Source organism: Apus apus, chromosome 1, assembly GCF_020740795.1.
Source record: "Apus apus isolate bApuApu2 chromosome 1, bApuApu2.pri.cur, whole genome shotgun sequence".
NCBI lineage: Eukaryota > Metazoa > Chordata > Aves > Apodiformes > Apodidae > Apus > Apus apus.
The window spans coordinates 203,540,779-203,560,496 of NC_067282.1; the positions used below are offsets into that span (position 1 = coordinate 203,540,779).

The 19,718-nt window shown below is 45.9% G+C and overlaps 1 protein-coding gene across 4 annotated transcripts in view; it reads right to left on the reverse strand.

Annotated features, from left to right (window-relative positions):
- The window catches only part of PLXNA4 (plexin A4), a 477,499-nt gene that overhangs the window by 105,418 nt on the left and 352,363 nt on the right, over nucleotides 1–19,718 (reverse strand). For 3 of the 4 annotated variants that reach the window (XM_051626583.1, XM_051626591.1, XM_051626600.1), the window contains exons 7-9: nucleotides 19,376–19,529; nucleotides 16,592–16,691; nucleotides 14,236–14,350 (exon numbers count right to left, since the gene is read on the reverse strand). In XM_051626583.1, the coding sequence (XP_051482543.1) occupies nucleotides 14,236–14,350; nucleotides 16,592–16,691; nucleotides 19,376–19,529 (369 nt within the window). Of the gene's footprint in view, nucleotides 1–14,235; nucleotides 14,351–16,591; nucleotides 16,692–19,375; nucleotides 19,530–19,718 lie in introns of those variants that run through there. The other variant, XM_051626608.1, reaches the window with a different exon arrangement.

The window sequence follows — 19,718 nt, forward strand, 5'->3', positions numbered from 1 at the left end:
TCCGATAACACTTGTTTCAAGTTCATTAACAAACCATGATTGCAGCAGCCCCAAAACAGGATTCGTTTGCATATAAAAAGCTTTGCAGTGCTGTGAGGAAGTTCATTATAGATAATTGAAGAGGCAAGCACCATAAAGAGGAAATCCTCCCAATGTGGCTTTATCTGATTGACCTAATGTTCTTTCTAATTGAAACGGGGTGGGTGGGGGGGAGGAAGGCAATTTCATTGGGTGAGGTGCTGCATAAAACTTCAGAGCTTGGACTAGGTTCTGGCTTTGAATTCAAACGTTGTACTCATTTTGAAGCCTCTGTCAAGACCAACCAGTCAGCTTTGGGTGCTTGGTCAGGGTTATATTTTTGGAGAGTAAACATCAACCTGCTCAGAGCAGACCCCACTGCAGGACCCAAGCAGAAGGCTCCTTAAAAAAGAGTTATCTTGGGCACTGTGCAGCAAATGCAGTTTCTTTTCACCCTTCCCCTGTATTGGACATTACCTGGACTGAAAGAGCACAATTTTCACCTGATGTAGGGGAAATAAAAACATCCCCTGCCAGCAACCATACAAGGAAAAGACACAATCACATCCCTTTTGTCTTTAGCATATAATAAATTAAGCCTTTCCCCTGGACTCTGAAGGGAGTTGGTTCAGATTCCAGAGGAGCTAAAATCCAGTTTAATCTGTACTAGGGCAGCACATTTGAAAGCAGACTCTTGTTGATTCATCTTATATATGTAGCTTCATTGTGTATCTTAAATGCTTTCAAATGAGTCAGTCTCTTTAAATTAATATTCCCCACCTTTGCCAATTACTTGTATCAGCAGAGATGCACACCTCAAATCCCCAAATTTTGCCAGTTACCAAGTCAGAGAGCTTTTGCAGTGAAAACACCTCATGAAATGGACTGTTCTCATTGGGTCGATGGTATTTTAATTTCCCTTATTTATAACTCCTTGTAGAATGCCTGCAAATGTGTTTTGCTAGAGCTGGCAGAAATAATGAAGTTTCAGAAATATGAGAACCCTTTCTTTCATTTTCTCTCACATATGTGTTATGGCTCTCATCACAGCAATCATAGAATCATAGAATCATAGGGGTTGGAAGGGACCTCGAAAGCAATACCTGAGTGAATCACCAGTGACCAGCTACCATGAGACTTCTGCTAAAGAGGGCAATGAAGCCTCTCTGAAGCCATGTGGTCTTAGCCCTGAACTAATTAGTTTGGTTCCTTTATGGTCCTTCATACATATATAGTTATGATTTCAAGGGGATTTCACTGTGCTATTTTTCAGTGAAAGCTGGAGACTGAGCAGAGACTGAGTTATCATCCTCTCTTAGAGACCTTAGAGCCATTAAATTCTAGAATGGTTACTGTTGGAAGGGTATTTGAAGATCATCTAGTTCCAACCTCCTCTGCCATTGAGAGACACACCTCCCAGTAGACCAGGTTGCTCCAAGCCCTGTCCAAGCTGGCCTTGAACACTTCCAGGGATGGGGCAGCCACAGCTTCTCTGGGCAATCTGGACCAGTGTCTCACCACTCTCACAGGAAAGAGCTTCCTCCTAAAATCTCATCTACATCTCTCCTCTTCCAGGTTAAAACCACTCCCCCTCATCCTATCACTCCAATCTCTTGTTAAAAGTCCCTCCCCAGCTTTCCTGTAGCTCCTTCAGGTAATGCAAAAACTGCTATATGTTCTCCCTGGAGCCTCCTCTTCTCCAAGATGAAGCTTGTATGCATCATTCAGAGTCCTGAGATACTGCACAGGTTTTCTCCTAACCTTACATTGTACAGTTTCACACCATGTCTGTTTCTGGTTGGGATCATGAGCCCATCAAATTGTTTTCCATTTTCCAAAAGAAAATGGGTCTGATCTATTTTGAACAGTAGGCATCTTCCATGGGAACAGGTAGAATGTCCCTGAAGGTTCAGTACAATGACCCATCCACCTATCAACATTCTTCACATTGGACTGGTGTCCCAGTTCACTTGTCTTCGCCCATATAACTCTTGTCTTCCAGAGCATTCATATGAGGGAATCTTTCCTACTTTCCTTCATACAGCTCCCTCACAAACTCTGGTAGAATTGACTGCATCTTCACCTTCTCCAGAAGGAAACTAGAGCTCACCTGTTGCTGACTGGGTTGTAGACATGTCTGGGAAGATAAACTCTGTTCTCGGCAACGGATTCTCAATCCTTCTTTCCCAGAAAAGTAGGAATCATCTCCATTCAGGACCAGATGTAACCACCACCATCAAGTCCTCCACTACTCATCTCAAAGCATCCAGCTCCCCTTTTCTCTGACACCAAAATCCATTTCTTCAGCTTCAACTTCAGAGTCTTTTATAAGACTTTCTTTTCAATGTCTCTCATTCAGCAACCATATTTTTGCCTGATCTAAGACATCTTGTCCAGAAGGAACTTGATCACAAAATTAACTTGAGTGGGAATCATAACTTACTCACCAAAGCCCTTTGGGATCCCACAACAAGTGATACTCAGTTTATTTACTGATGTATTATGTGAATACAACACATCCTTTGTTCCTCTGCTCTGTTGAGCTACAATGTACCATTTTCCCTGTGTTCCCTATGGCTTTCTCACCTACTTACACTGTGCTATAATCAGGTCAAGAGGGTAAAATCTGAGAAACAGGGATTGAGTCTGTATAAAGGTACCTACACTACAGAATCTGGATGCTCATGGTAGTTAGATTAGGTTAAAAAAAAACATTAAAAACTGAAATTAAATGTGAAAGAGAATGAAAAGAAAGAGAAAAGAGAGAGGGAAAAGAAGTAAACAAAGAGCCTTTTGGTAATTTTCTTCAGAAGAATCAGATTTCACTTAGTTAAAAAGCAGGAAAAGAGCAAGTTGGCAGATGAGAGGCAGCAGGGACTGCCTGGAATATGTTGTCTGAGCTTCTCTTTCACACCTCAGCACGGTCACCCTAGGTCAGGGCTGTGATACGAGCTGAGCAAAATCAGATGCTTGTTTAGCAGCTCCCCTGCACTGCTGCAGACAGAGGGCTTTGGGCTCCAGGGCTGACAAGCTGGTTCTTTCAATGAATCACTTTTAAACTCTTGCACGACTTCCCAGCCTCAGGATAATCTGGAGAAGGAAGCAGCAATGAACTCAGCATTCCCAGTGTGGGAGGGAATGGGGTGAGTTACAGTTCACCTTGTGTTTACATTATTACACCACTAATTCTTAGCATCATAAAATTACATTTAAAATTTACACAAAGAGTGGCAGGGAACGTTATTAGGTTATAAAGTGGAATCAGGTCAATGCTTTGTAGGCAGGATTCCAAGCATCATAAATTTCTGGATATACTTCCCCCAAATTTACATCAGCACCAGCAGCAATCAAACCAGCTACAAAAAAGCTCACCCGGTCAAAGAATTTTTTAATGCACCATATATTTAATCTGTACTTCCTAAGTTTACAATGTTGTTAGTTTGATTGATGGTGTGCTTATTTATTGGCACAGCAAAAGTAATAATACATGAAGAAAATGCTCAGAACATTAAAGGCAGCTGATCAGGAGAAAACAACAGGATTTATGGGAAGTGTAAACATCTGCAGAGACAACAAAGGAATAGTTGAGTCCTTGCATCGTTGTCACTTCAGATGGGTCCTTTTTAGTTAAGAGTCTTCCATGCACCCAGAAGGGAATATCAGCTCTCTAGTCAGACATTACAAGTGATTCTGGTGCCTGGAAAAAAAGTGGTTGCCCTGGATGCTGGTGCTCAGTCTGTGGAAGAGGTTTGGCCCTGTTCAAGTTCTGTGCACTCTAACAGCTACATAGCTCTATGGTAGCTTGAACAGTTTAGTGTACAGATATCACTGCTGGGAGAAAGAAGACCAACAGATCAATGGCAGATCATTAGCTTAGCTACCAGAGCCTCTTGGGTCCCTGGCTTCAGTGTTGAGAAGGCTAGAGAGCAGTGAGCAAGGCTGTTCACCAGAGAGTGGATGCTGAAAAAGCAGAAGTTAAATGAAGATAACTGCCATCCTCTCAGATGGCTCACTGCTGGGTCCCATTGATCTGGAGCAAAGTGGCTCCCTCGAGGCCAAACAGCCAGGGCTGGGAAATGACCCAGGTCTGCTGAGAGCTTGATCCCAACCTAGGACTATTCTGAAGTTAGGCCACACATCTCTACTGATCAACGCTAATGATTTTACCCTCCTTTAATTCTTTATTAATAGAGTCTTTCTCAGCTGGTCCATTATTTCACAAGGATCAAGGTCAGGCTGCCATAATTATCCAAGCACCACATTTATCCTTTTTAAATAGAGGCACAACATTAGCTTTCTTTCAACTCTTTGCTGCTCTAACACGTGCTCAGAAGGAAAAGTAATGATCCAGAGAGCAGGAGCCTTCTGGTCACTGGATGGAGGGAGTGGACTAGTGACAAAAATAGTAGATGATTCTTGTCATTAGGTACATCTGTTCAAAAGAGAGGGGCTACTGGAGACATGCAAGCAGTCTCAGTTCTGGTGTTTCCTGAGTAACTGCCTGGTTTTGAAATCATAGGAAATACGAATGTGTGCATTGAGGAGGGTGGTGTGTGTGTAAGAGAAAAGACAATTTTCTATTTATTGGGGCAAAGTCTGTCATTTGTTGAAGGAAACCCCTGGTTAGGTAAGACAGCCCTTCAGAATGACACACATAGTAAAGCTGGATTGTGCAAAGCCATGGAAAGCATGGAGAAGAGCACATGCAGCTTATAAAGCATTAATGAATTTTTTCTCTAATTATTACTATAAAAATCTGCATTCTCTTGCCTAGCCAGCCTTCTGTCCTTCTGTAAGGACTTCCATCTGAAGTACACGAGCCCTTTAATGTATAGCAAAGCACTGGACATCCATACATGGTAACCCAGCAGCCCAATGAGGCTGCAGAGCTTGAGCATTGCAATAGTTCCTCTTACTTCTCATCCATGTGGGTACCAATGACACCAGCATGTTCCTCCCCAACAAAGCTGAGTGTCTTATACATTTGTGCCCACAGGTAGGTATTGCACGTGTAAAGGTGATTCTCCAGCTAAAGCTTCCTCAGAAGCAACAGGGACTCTCATGATAACATTTTCACATGGGAATTTTTGGTGTCTAACAGGGACTGAGCCCAAGGTGCAGCACTTCCTTCCTTAGAGAGGGATGAAAATCTGTTTGTCCTCTAAAGCTGCCCATTTTTACAAAGTTTGTAAGAACTTGGTATCTTCCAGTGCTCTAGACTTGGTCCAACCAAGAATGGTCAATGGATTCAGAAGCCAACAGAGGTGACAGAGTAACATATGGAAGGGAGGTACATGCTTGGGCCATGCTGATGCAATCCTGCTTCCTTTGGAAACCAGGACAGAAACCCCAAGGGTCATAATACTTTGGCTTCCACAGTGGGAAGGTTGGGACAACTATACCATGGTTCTCATCACCCTCACTGAGAGCTGTGACAGCATGAGATAACATCCAAGCCAAAGCAAATGGACTCATGCACAAAGACATGGCAGGAAAGGAGATTCTGGGCTCAGCCTTCTGGAGATGCCCCAAACAAGGCAGGAGACACATTCCAGCTTTGCCTCTTATCTGCAGCTTCAACATCCTGAGAATGTTTCTCCTTGGCTATGTCCCAAAAGCTCCTATATCCCAAATCAGTGAATGCAGCTGATGCTACAATGGAGAAAACCAAAATCTTCCTGCTCCAGAGCCAGGCCATCACCCTGGACTGTCTGAATGTAGAATTGTCTTTCCTCCCTCAAATTGCAGGGTGCCACACAGATTCTAGCAGCCCTGACAGATGTACAGATAGCCATAAAATTCTGTAGCCACTTGAGTCATTAAAATGGCATTGCACTGAGCCAGGCTATCAAAACAACATAAGCTCTTCCTGATATTATTTCTAGGGTGCTGTGTTGGTGGGGACAGATGAATATTCCCCTCTTGCATTCTGAGATCACTCTGTCCTGTGGGATAAATAATCTTGCATTACAAAGATGAGCAGCCCAACTGTTATAAGTATTATTTAGCAGGCATTGAGCATCAGAAGCTTCTTACATCTCCACTCAAACTAATCTCCCTGAGTTGCTCTTAGACATTACATTAACAGGTCCTGGATTAGTCATTCATGTGGTGAGTGACTTTGATCTAAGCTGAAAGAAAACAAGATGTTGGTTAAAGTAGGATGAACTGCTTACAGAAAGGCCTTTTCCCATCAGCTCTCCATTCCTACAATGATTTTTTTGGAGGTCTGAAGAAGGAAAACCATGATGGATCTGCCTTGCACTGGGGACAGATTTCCTGCAGATCCACCACCATAGTATTCAGAGATCCTGCTAACATTTACTGCAGAAACTGAGTGAGTTACCAACCTTTTCTCCTGCCATTTGGATGACTGCAGGGCAGAAAGTCTCAGAGATGACAAAAGGTACTTAAAAATAACAGAAAAAGCCACTTCACACACAAGATTTCCATCTTCTTCTTCACCTCAGTGCAAGTCAGTATGACTTGCAAATGAGAAAATTAGCTAATTTGTTTGTACATGCTCAAAGACTTCTTAAGAACAGCCCCACTGTGAGATCACAGCTCCAGGTACTAAGCACTGTGCAAACACTTATTAACAGAAAGTTCCTACCCAAATCAGAAAAGGCTGTGAGAGAAAGAGGGGCACAGAAAGCTGAATGTCCAAGTCAACTCAGAGCCAGGAATAAAACTCTTATCTGCTGAAGTAAAACCCATGGCCTTACACTCTACTCTGAGCAGTATTTTCATGCTCTGACAGGAGTCCATGAACAAGGAGAAAGGTTTCTGCCTGGCCTGCAATTTCTGTGTTTAATTTCCTCTTATTGTTATCTGAAGCATCCCTTCTGAAGAGGATGTACCCACTACACTCCATTTCTTGGAAAGGGCTGCAATGGTGGATGAAGGCTGAACTGCTTCTGCCTGAAATGCCAAACCACCAGGAGCCCTGAGCCACAACTGGATCCTAACAATCATCTACAGCCTCTTCCCTGGTTACTCCCACCTCCCCCCTGGACAGGATGCTGACAAGACCAAACTCCATCACACGTGCTTGGAAACACTTCTAAGAGCTCAATAGATGCTAAACACCAAACCCCCCTGCTGATTAAAAACAGGTGCCATGAAATGTGTGCATCACTGTGCCAGAGCCCATCTGTATAGGGTGACTTCTATTGCCTGCAGCAGCTGCCTGTCTAGAGCTGTTCCTGATCCCCTTGCCTCTCCTGCTGGTCCCCCTGCTTGCTCACAGCACTTGAAGGCAGCAGGTTGCCGGGAGTTGTCATAGAAACGACACCTCACACCCTCCCCTTAATGATAGGCAGGTGTCAGGATCAGCAAGCAGATAATTGACAAATGGGGAAGGATTGGACGCTCTGGCACTGGCCTCACTGCAACTGTCATTAGAGTCCTTGAGAACTGAGAGACACATTCATTTGAGCAGAGATGGGGTTTCTCTCCTCCCCATGCTGATGATTCCAGCAGCTGCCTCTCTGGCCGGGTTAAGGGAAGCTGTAAACAGGAGCTGGAGGGAAGCTGAGCAGTTGCCACAGCAACAGCTGAAGATACATCACCAAAAGGTTTGTCCATGCAAGGGAACAAGGAGTTGACCATGATCACCTGATAACCCAGCAGGTTCTCTGCCTCTCCCCAGTGCAGCCACACAGTCATTTCCACTGGGGTGCATTTTGGGAGGAGGTGGGTACCATGACTTCCTTCTGCACCTTGCAAAGAGGACAAAGCAGAACATCTGGGGGCCCTGAAAACCTCTTTGTCTTTTGAAACCTTGAGGCAAAAGTCTCCCTGAGCCAGACTGAGATGAAAGGGCAGGGTAGGGAATGTCACTGCTGAATTTACTACAGACAAAGTCCATGATGAGGAAACAGGGGCATGATAGGATGGGATGGGATGGGATGAAGGAAAGGAAAAAGGAAAGGAAAGGAAAGGAAAAAGGAGAAAGGAAAAAGGGGAAAGGAAAAAGGGGAAAGGAAAGGAGAGAGGAGAGGAGAGGAGAGGAGAGGAGAGGAGAGGAGAGGAGAGGAGAGGAGAGGAGAGGAGATTTCATTTGGAAGGGACCTACAACAATCATCTAGTCCAACTGCCTGACCACGCCAGGGCTGACCATAAGTTAAAGCATGTTATGAAGGGTCCAGATGTTTCTCAGTTGAGGCTGAGATGTCATAACCACTCCCTGTATTCTTTTTTTTCCCCCTCCATTCTTCCCTATTTTCCAAGATCCCCTTCCCTGAGAAGGACAAGTGACCATTCAGAGGTAGATCTATGGACTCCACTGCAGAGGCTGCCAGTACAGCCCCTCATTCAGCACGAGGCACAAGCAAGCTCAGGCAAAAGCAGAACTCTGCTCCTCAGCAGCTGCTCACCAGCATGCAGCTCACACGGCTTTCAATTGCTTTTGACAAATTAATATTTGAAGCAGTTGTTTCTTTTATGTGGGCTTTACTGTCATTAGCATGTACAACTCGACATAAAACACTTTGGTGTGAGATCTTTTCCTCTGTTCTCTTTTTAGGTGGGAGATGAAAATCCTTTTAATAAAAAGCTTGTTTGGGGGAGAGAGAAAAATACATGCACACACAAATCGGCTGAGCAGGGAAAGATGAAAACCTCCTTCAAGGTAATTAAATGATTATGTATCTTTTAAACCCAGCAGATAACAGATTTGTTATCTAAGCTTGCTTTTGGCTTTTGCCATTCTTTTTTCCCTTCTCTTTCCCCCACACAAAGCTGAAATTCTTGCAAGGCCTGGAACAAGATTGTGTTCATCTTAGAGAAGAAGGCACAAAAGAAGATGTAATCCTTTATCCCATCAACTCAAGCAGGCTCCCTCAGCTCACCCATCCTTGTACAGATGTCTGTGAAGCACTGACATGAAAACTACCCTGCTGGATCATTACAGGGCTGTACAAAGACAAGAAGGACAATGCAATCAGGTGTACTGAGTAATAGATATCAGAGGGGACAGGTGATATTTCTGCGGCTTCTATCACACCAGACACCTTCAGATTTTACTCCTCCATGCCTCAGTTTCCCTCCACTACTTGTTGACTATCCAGCCTGTTTACAGTAGGAAATCACTGACTTCTCTTACTGGGTGATAACTACCTTCAGGAGGTTGTAAAGAGGTGGGAATTGGTCTGGCCAATGAAATTACACCTGAAAGGATGAGAGGTAATGGCCTTAAGTTGCACCAGGGGAGGTTTAGATTGGACGTTAGGAAGAATTTCTTCATTAAAAGGGTTATTCAGGCATTGAAACAGGCAGAGCAGGACAGTGGTAGAGTCACCATCCCTGGCGGCTTTTAAGAGTCGTATAGACATAGTACTTGTACTTGGAGATATGGTTAATTAAGGACTTGTCAGTGTCAGGTTGATGGTTGAACTTGTGATCTTTAAGGTCTTTTCCAACCTAGGTGCTTTTGTGATTCTGTGATTCAAATTCTGTGATGGTGCCAAGTAAGTAAGGCTTGATTCATGGTGTGTTAGCCTGCAATGCAAAGCTTTGGGGTGCACCACTGAGCCTGCACTGTGACTTCAGCCATGGTCAGCAACAAATGTCAAAAGCAGAGACAGAATAGCTAAGAAAAAAAAAGCAGAAACTTGGCCTTCTCCCCTCTATCTTTGAGACTAATTTTTGCCACCAGCTCCCTTTGGGAAAAACAACAAAACCAATCTGCTTCAGGACTACGGTGTATTTATTTATTTATTGTCTCATTCTTCTCCTTCCTGCCCTTAACAGCATTAATATCATCTCCCCTTTATAAAGCAAGAAGTCACTCAGTGTATTTCAAGCCACTGGACTTGCCTTTTGAAAAGCTGCTGCAAAAGGAAATTGTACTCCAAGGTGAAGTATTTCTGCTGCAAATCATCCAGAGACACCATCAACCCTGTGTGACTGAGTTCAGTGCCATAATCATAAATACTCTTGCTTTATGACCATGCTGGGGTTCTTCACCAGGAGCAAACTAGGGTTTTCCCAAGGCTCCCAAACTACTTCATTCAGCTTTATTTTAAGTAGAGCTGATTCACTGAGCACCTGATGAGTGACAAGTAAGGAAGTCACAGCACCTTGGTGCCTTTTGTGTCTTTTCTCCATCTCTGGTTGAGTTTTGCCAGGCAGTGGTAGGACAGCTGCCCTGTCCCAGCTACCTGATCACAGCTATCCACTGTGCAATTCAAAGCCCCCCTCCCCCCCCAGATGGTAGATCACAGACTGGACAGATAGAAACAGCATTTAGTGTTCTGGATCCAGCAGATCATGGCCAAAGCCTTTCTGCTGGCCCACTGGATCAATCTCAAGTTCATCATGCATTAATCAGGAACTCATACTACAAGAGAGGAAAAAAAAATGTAAAAAACCCTGGATCCTCTTAGAGGACATGAAGAAGACCTGAAATAAAGGCAGGTAAGACCATGGGAATATAGAAACCTGTGAGATGTACTAAGGAAATGATGGAGTCCAAGGTACACAAGAGCAGAAACTTCTCTTCAAAGTACTCCAGGCTGGTCCAGGGGAGATGGTCCAGCCCAATCAATCCATTTACAACCCAGGCCATCTGGAGAGTGGGAAGCCTCTTCCCACATGATGGCAAGATGATGTACAGGCAAAGAGAGAGAAGAAGAATCACCTGGAGGTGGGTGTATCAGCAAGAGAAGGTGAAGGACACAGTGTGGGGGAGGGGAGCAGGCTTGGCAAGCCAGCAATGATGATTACAGAGGGAGGGAATTTCTGGCCCTGGTCCATGTGACAGAGTAACACCAATATTTGTTTGCTTGGCAAGAAGTCTCTTGGTGCAATCAGACCATACAATCCTGGAAGCTGGCCACGTTAATCTGCTCAGCAGACTCACGGAAGGACTGCAAATGGGATGGTCCAACCATCCCACACTGGTAATGCAATTTGCTATCCCTACCTCCTTGAGGCTTACTGATTTAGCAGGTACTGATGCCAGGGTGGTAGCAAACACCTCCCCTCCTCCTCATGTGGGGGTCCAAGTGCTTGTAGAAGAAAGGATCAAAAGGAGCATTGCAGAAGGACACGAAAGACTGGTAAAAATAGGCCCACTCAAGGTAATGGTATGTTTTGAGCACTGTTGAGTATGACATTGGAAATAGCCCTCAGTCCTGTCAGCCTTCTGAGTCATATTATGTCATTGCAATGTCACGGGGTGGAAGTCTGGGTGGGCAATGAAGAGCCAGGTTTGGCTTTAAGATATCAAATGGATTCTATTTTTCAAAGAACCCACTCAACCAATAAGCAAGGGTACAGGACAGAGAAGGCAAGAATTAAAGGTAAGAGCAAAAAATAAACAGTGGACCTTTCGGTGAGAGAGATGACTCAGTGAGAAGATGGCTTCTCAAGGGAAGTGGGGGAGATATGTGTCCTATTTGTTCCAAGTGCCATTCACAAAACCTTTATGGCCACAGAGAGAATGCAAACCTGTATTTGTCAGAATGCTCTTGTGATGCCATCCTTCCTCAGCCCTCGTGTCCTTGAGGGCCACAAACACACAGGTGGCAATGAGACGGACCCTGAAACTACAGGGCATTTCTCACATTGTCAGGCAGAAAGTGTCTCTGGAAGCTTTGAATGTTGCAAGACCATTATTCTTGCAGATATTGTCCAGTCATTCTAGTGCTGAGAAGTGTTTCTTCTGTGCAGCAGACAGCTGCACAGCTCCTGAGCTGAGCAGTTGACTGGCAGATGTTGTCTCCTGTGGGAAAGAGGTTTGTAGCCAGAGGTGTTTTTGCTGCAGAAGCCAAGAGGGCTGCAGCCATCACCAGCAATGACCAATGTAACATCCATGTGATGTTACCATTACCTTGCAGATCAATAATTATCTCTTAAGGTCAGGTCTGTGCCTTTCCCTGCTGCCATGCATGTCACACAGAGCGGCTTTGGAAGATTTGAGGGGAAGTATCTGAAGCCCATCAGGAAATGCCCTGTTAAAGGGGATGAAGGAAAGAGCAGTCTCTACTGACAGACTGGAGCTGTGTCCTAGTCTAAAGGTGACACCTTTCTGAAAGAAACCCAGTCAGAGGTGATAAAGCAGTGGCAGAAACTGTGTGCTAAAACGGGTAGATGTGAACAGGACAATGAGTCCACTGCCAGTTCTGCAGATCAACATCTTGGCAAAGATTAGGTAACGACCAGGGGCTGTGTAATCCCCAGTCCATTCCCTAAGGAACTGGGATGACACAGAGCTTCTCAGAATCTCCTTTCTGATGGGAACACTTGTCATAAATACCAGGGGTGTGATAGGAGTTGAGGGAGGAGAAGATACATTGTGATTTGTAGACCCTTCACTTTGGGCAGGAGGCTGGTGGAGACAAGAGGTGGGAACTGGGAAGGTGATTCGTGTGCTTGGTACATGAGACACACAAGAGGAGTCTCCCAGAGGAGGAAAATGGTGGTGGCATTACACAGCAGGAAGCTGAGGCAAAGTGTCCCAGGGAATTCCACCTGAGCAAGAGGTTCAGGTCCCTCCAGTTTCTGAAGTAGAAGGCACAGAGACCTGTCTCCAGATCAAATTCTCCCAAGGCTTCATGCAAGGGAATAGGGCCTGTCTGGTTGGCCACATCTGAACCTTGGGCTGCCTTCCTGCACCACCTCACCACCAAGAAGAAGGCGTCAAGCCTTGTGCCAGGTGAGGTTTAGATTGGATATTTGGCAAAGTTTCTTCACCAAAAGGGTTGTCAGGCCCTGGCACAGGCTGCCCAGGGAAGTGGTAGAGTCACCATCCCTGGAGTCATTTAAAAGACATGTAGATGTGATACTTAGGGACACAGTTTAGTGGTGGACTTGGCAGCATACTAGGCTAATGGTTGAACTCAATGATCTTAAAGGTCTTTTCCAACCAAAAGGATTATGTGTTTCTGTGATTCTAAGCCCTACAGCTCTCAGCAAGTTTTGCAGCAGGTTTACAGCAAATGCTGAATTCTAGAAGATGAAGAACCTCCCTGCTCATGAATATTTATGACCTGTACCATTGTCACACCAGTTCAGAATATCTGCTCCAAGACACCTCAACCAGCACATCTGTGACATCTCAACCAGCACATAAGGAAGGGGTGGGAGGGAATGGGGAATGCCACAGGAGTGTGAAGCTACTATACACGTGTCAAAATGACTTGGCTGGGACAAATGCTGGGGGTAGGTGGGGACCACGTTAGGGGCAGCAGCCCCAGCAGGCTGTGCTGGGGGGATTTCATCCTCCAAATGCAACGTGTATTGCAGGAGATTCCAGCAGCCTCCTCTGTGCCAGGTGGTTCAGCAGATACCAGATCTCTTAATGGATACTGGTCCCTTGGGCCAGGCAAACGAGCTGTGTCAGGTCATTTATGAGACAGGCCAGGATGTTTTCAGACTGTTCCTGACCAGGAAGTGATTAACTGGCCTTCTATTTGTATTTTCCCAAGCTCCACTTGGCTGCAAGTGCTCATTAGTTACAATAGGAGCCAGGCAGTGTTAGCAGGGCAGCAGCCAGCTTTGTGTTAAGCCTCAAGGTCCAGTCCAGCTCAGTGACTGACAAAGAGACATTCTCCAGCCTTGTCTGAAGGCAGTTTTCTGCACCAGCCATCAGGCACCAAACCCATGAAGCCACAGGGCTGCTTGAAGCATGGCTGAAATTCATTGACACTGTGGACACAGCCCTAAGTCCTCCTTGGATCTCAACCACCTGAGGTATCTACTTAGAGGCAGTATTTGCTGGAGAAGATCTATGCCCAGTGTTTCCCAGTCCTTCCAGTCTCTTGGTACTGGGAGTTTGCAGTGGTTTTCCAAGATAATGTGCTCCTTGCAGTATATGGGAGGGAACAGGGAGGTTCCTGGGGGTCTGGCAGAGAAGAGATGAGAGGACCTATCTGCAGAGGGAAAGGTGAGGGTTTCTTGGAGGGTGAGCAGTCGAGGGAGAGGTTGGGACTGGAGGTAGACTGTTGGTCTGATCCAGACCAAAAGGCAGCACAATTGGAAATTAGGAAAAACTTATTTAATGAATGAGGGGTCAGGCACTGGAACAGGCTGCCCAGGGCAGTGGTGGAGTCACCATCCCCGGAGATGTTAAAAAAAACACGTGAACGTAGCCCTTCATGACATGGTTTAGTGGTGTTGGGTTGAGGGTTGGACTTCGGTGATCTTAGAGGTCTTTTCCAACCTTAATTCTTCTATGACTCTGTGATCATCCCTGAGCGTGCCCCTGCCTACCTCAGGCAGCTTGACTCGTCCCTCCTGGAAGGAGCAGGAGCTGGGGTCATGAGTGCAGACGTGGCGGTACTTGCACCAGTGACACCGGTAAGGGCTCTCCACGCATGACAGACACCTGGAGAAGGAGAGAAAGAGCAGTCACTTGGCCAGCCAGGTCCTGTCAGCCAACAAGACAGACTTTGAGGCCTACAGCATTTCAGAGGGAAACAGAGCCCAGCAAACATTGGTTTTTCCATCACTAGCAGAAGGCCATGGGCTTTGCACTGACCCAACACTGTCAGGTCTCAGGATGATGCTGAACTCGCCGTGGCCTGAGGTGGTTGCCACTGTAATCATGAGTGTCTTGAATGACTTAGACAATTCAGATGGCATTAATATAATTGTATCTAAAGTAGCAATAAATATTGTTTGTGTTTTGATCGCCCTGTTACAGCTTTTAGCCAGACCTTCAAGTTCTCAGCTTCATATATGAGGCGTTCCCCTTTTTACCTGTAACAAAATACTGAATTTAATAAAAAACACATGATCAGGAGGTGGGTGGAAACTCATTGCTTCCTCACTGAACTGTACCAGTACCCTGGGAGCTGAGGACACATCGTGGGAAGGTGGCTGGTGGGTGGAGTGATGCCTGTGGAGGGCAGTCCCAGTGTGCCAGCAGTCCCAGCTGGCTTATCCTCTCACTCTCACACATGATACGGAGGCCAAACACAAACTAAGATGCACCAAGGTCAATAATGCCAGGATGAAGCAGGGAATTTACTCCCACTGCTTATTAGTGTGAGATCTACTCAGGGTGATGGGACTCCTGCCAATATATTAACTCTATTCTTCTTTTCTTTGTCTCAGCAGAGAAGGAAAGAGTCTTGTAGCAGCTGCCTGGGAATCAGAGGGTGTATTTCACCTACTCAGGGTGTAGGAAAGAGCCATTTCTCCCATCTTACAAGGTTTTGTTCTCCTATGCCTCATAGATGCTGTAGAGTGAGAGCTGAAAACATCTCTCCTGGCTGTGTTACAGCATTGACTTATACCTCTATCACACTTTTAATTTAATTTATTTTTTTATTTTGAAATTTAATACAATGTCTGCTCACCAACAACCAAGCTGAGCCATCACAAACTCTCTGCACAAAACAAACAGTGGATGGTAGAGACTCCTGGTCACTCAGGTTGTTGCAGCTGCAGGCTCTGAAATACTTGGAGGGCTCAAATTTTCCTGGCTGTTATGTGCCACTGGGTTTTTAATGGGCAGGAGTGAAAAAATTGCCTCCAGCAGACCCTGGCTGAGCCCAACAGGCAGATGAGCACCCACTCCCCTGTCTCTGTGAAACCTCACTCCACACCAATCTACTTTCAGCTCTGGTACAACGAGCTGTTCTTCAAATTGGTAACAAGTGCTTGCTCTGATACACCAAATTAAAAATGGATAGTGTATTATAGTTTGTCAAGTAAGAAACCAAAACATGCCATAAATATTTAACACCACCATCTCCCCTCAACACTTGCTTTCTGACACTGTTTGTCAAAGCAGCAGGAACACAGAAATAGGATTTGCCTTTCCTTGTGAATTGCTGAGCTGCAGTAATTATCTGGTTTTGGCACCTCTGATGGCTCGGTGGTGGGGACAGAGCCATTCAGCCTTGCTCAGGGGTGAATCTACCTGCTAGAAGAGCGTCTTTCTGCAGGAAAACTGCCAACCCGCTCTGGTGGGGCAGCTCCTGAGCAGCCTGAGATGCCAGCTAAACCCCAGATGAAAGGGGTGTAGGGCAGGAAAGAAGCTCACAGGATGGAAAAGAGGGTCTTGAGGAAGTGAGGTGGGTGTTCCTTGCTCAGTTCATATCATGCAGGAACCAGCAAACCCTGTCTTTCCAGATCAGAGAGCCCAAGACCACTCTAACCACTTGGGGCACATTCCAACTGGTGGGACTGACAACATGGACAAAGGTTGGAGGTGTGGATATGTGGGAAGGATCCAGCCATCCACAAACAACTGCTTAACAGGGAGATGATGGGGCCATTTACTGAAGTCATTACTTGCTTTTGACTCCCTTCCCTGGAAAACTCCCACTGCTGTGATGCTGCTCTGCCTGAGGGACACATGAGGATGTACCACTTCCCAAGGCAAAGTCTTTATGCAAAGGATTCTTCTCAGCAGAACAAAACTATACTACTCTTGGTCTTTCCAAGAGAGACCCCCACAATGCTGACCATCACCCAAGTGACCCTGGGTCACACCCTGACACCTGGTCACCTCCACACCTAACTACCTTTCTGAAGGACATGTGCCCCAGCCAGCAGTTGGTTCTGTGGCAGATCCAAGGGGGGAATGGAAAGCAGGTATCAAAGGAAATGAACATACGAGTTGTGGACGCTGCAGTTGTAGAAGACGAAGCTGGTGCTGGCAAAGGTCATACCCGTTTCCTTGGACTTGAGCTGAAGCTGGACAATGTGATGGTCTCCTGGGGAAAAAAAAAAGATGCATTAGTGTGTGATGGCTTTGTTTGCCTAGTTAAGCCCTGTTGACCATGCCACCAGGCTGAACCTGGAGCCATCCCACAGTACCTTGGTTAGTCTATCTTCAATAGCCGTAGGTTGTGCAATAAAATCCTTCTAGACCCTGGTTCTCCAACAAGTATATATCTCCCTCTCTTATAGTCCTGGCTTGACAGAGTGTGTCTTCACTACTGGACATTATTGTACCTGGGAGCAGGGTCTGGGCTGGATGATGACAAGTCTAGACCACACCTTACTAATTTAAAAAATATGGTGACTGAAGTCATCAAGTAACAAAGCTAAGCTCAAAGAGAGGACACAAATATCTAGAATTAGGAGACTATTAAAATGTGGTACTGTCCATAAAGTTCTTCCTTGCTACTTGTTCATTTGATGTCCCCAGAAGGAAGATGTGACTGCTGGTCCCAGACATTGGTGGCCTGTGGATACTCTGCCTGAAGCATAAAAATACCTGTTTTCCTGAGGGCATAAAGAAAGATCTACTTTTTCCTCACCCTCATTATTAACATCTCTGAATAGGGCACAATATCCAGGACAACTATGCCTGAAAAAGGCCACCTTCAGATCCTACCCCTAAAGATGCTTTATACCTTAATAAAGCAGGATGGAGGAATAAGCAAGGAGGATAAACACCATTACAGTGAGGACAGGGAAGGGGCTCCCTAGCTGCAGTCTGGGAAGTGTGGATGAACAGGGAGATTCCTACATGAACAGTTCATCCAGGTTCACTCATCTCATTCACCCCAAGGTTGATTCATCCAAGCCTTTGGCTACAAAGACCCCAGCTCAGCATGAGGACCATCCACAAGCCATTGCACTTTCAGAAAGACTAATCCATTTCCATAGCAGACCCATCCACAGCAAAGCCTGCACCTCAGCTTTCACACACCATCTCCTCACCCCCTTTCCTACTGCTCGCATGCTGGACAGACAACAGCTCTTTGAGCCAAAGGCCCAATTCAGAGCCCATCAGCTTCAGATAATGAGTAGGTGCAATAACTGCAGCATTTTGGCGGGGAAGGAACCCATGTTTAATTCAAGACTTCAACCTGGCTGGCCTTTTCACCTCTATTATTTTCCTCCTTACCTAATAGATTAATTAATCAATCAGGGTGAAGCAAACTTGACGTGTTGTGGCAGCTTGAGCCCTCCTGCGTGCTCACCCACGTACAAGCACACAAACACAGACACACATACACACAGAGACACACACCCCACGCATGTCACTAAACACGTTTTGCTGCCAGTGCTCGACTCTGCTGCCCATCTGCTGCTGCCAGCTCCCTTAACTGCTTCGTATTTAACAACTTTGCCAGCATCTTGCATGTATTTTAAAACAGGATGTGAGGATTGGATGTCTCCAGGGATCAGATGTGCTACAGAGCCACACATCCTTTGGCTCAAATCCAGCTCCTGGCACTATACATGGAGGAGCTGGTCTTTGCAGAGGTGCAGAGCATCAGCTGCTGAAGTAGATACAAGGTGCAGGTGTCCAGTTTCCTCTGGAAACCAATGTTTGATATAAATCTCTCTCTCTCCTGTCCTGCCTCCAGCTTCCTCTGCTCTTTTTCTTTGCTGGTTGGTTATAGCCTGGCCTGGGATAGATGTCCATCCTGAGGAAATAGTCTGTGGCATCTATCTTGATAGGCAAATATGACTGATAACTCTATGGGACCTGAAAATGGTAACAGCCCTTTAGGGGCTTGTTTGGGACCTGCAATGGAAAGCGTGTGCAGCTGTAGTTTGGGGTCAGCAGGGAGGAGGTTATGGGGGCAGTTTGTGTCGCTTCATTTGCTGTGGCCTGAGGATCCTCAGAGACAAACTTTACTATAAAATTTCACAAGAAGCCAAGGACAAAAATAGCAGTGTCCTCTCTGCACCTCTTGGGGTGATCAGCAGGGTTGATGTTTTTATAAAGTCCCTGTAAAGAAGTGCAGGTGCTCTTGAAAGTGCCTAGAAAAGTTGTTAGAAAAGGGAAACAAAAAAGGAAGTAGTGGGTGGAGGAGCTTTGGAGACAAGGTATTTTTCTGTGGTGGATCACTTTGGGAGAGGGAGCCAGTAACAAAGCTGGAGCAGCTGTAGGCAGTAAGGGCCAGGGACAGATACAAGTACTGAGCACACAGATCTCATCCTGGGAGGAGCAGGATGAAACTACAGGCAGGATCATTCAGGGCTGCAGGACTTTCTGGCTGCTGCAGGGGATGGGGTGTGTTGAGAACATGTGGAGCCTCATTCCTTGGGTTGAGCGACACCAGCCTGGGCAAAAGGTGAGTGAATGTCCTACATCCATCTCTTGGCTTTGCTAGATATATGCAGCTGCCACTCGGTGGCAGTCTGAAAACACCATCACTCATACAAGCACCTCAACACAGGTGCTGGTGTCACAGCACAACTCTTGCACACGTGTGCACATGTGTGCACGCACATTCAGGCAAATCACACTGCAGTGTGCTTCTGGGCAGCTCCACCAGTGAGCATCAGCACAGGGTTCCATCTAATCCTCGTGCTTTGCAAACCCTGTCCTCAGGCTCCTGTGAGCCAAATTCTGATTTGTCCCAAATGACACAGGGGTGTGGGGCAGGGAAAGGAGGGAGAAGTGGTACAGGTGGAGGAGTTGTGGGATACCCACCATTCTCGGTGATGATCTGGGGCACTTCTTTGGCAGCTGGTGAGATGCATTGGATCTGACTGCCCACCACCAGGCCATCCATCTCTGAAAGGTCTTCGAACGTGCAATTGACTCCTGCTGACAGCTCAGGGACATTGTAGGTCTCCAAGACCAGCTGCAAGCAGAGAGGGAGGGAGGGAAGAAGAGATGGGGAAAAAAAAAAAAAAAAAAAAAAAAAAGAAGAAAAGAGAGAATTCTGAGCCAAAAACCAGAGCTGGGACATCAGGAGAGAATTACACTGGAGAGGTTGGACAAAGAGCCTCTTGCTAGAGAGAGCATCCTCCTTCAACAGAAAGCAACGACT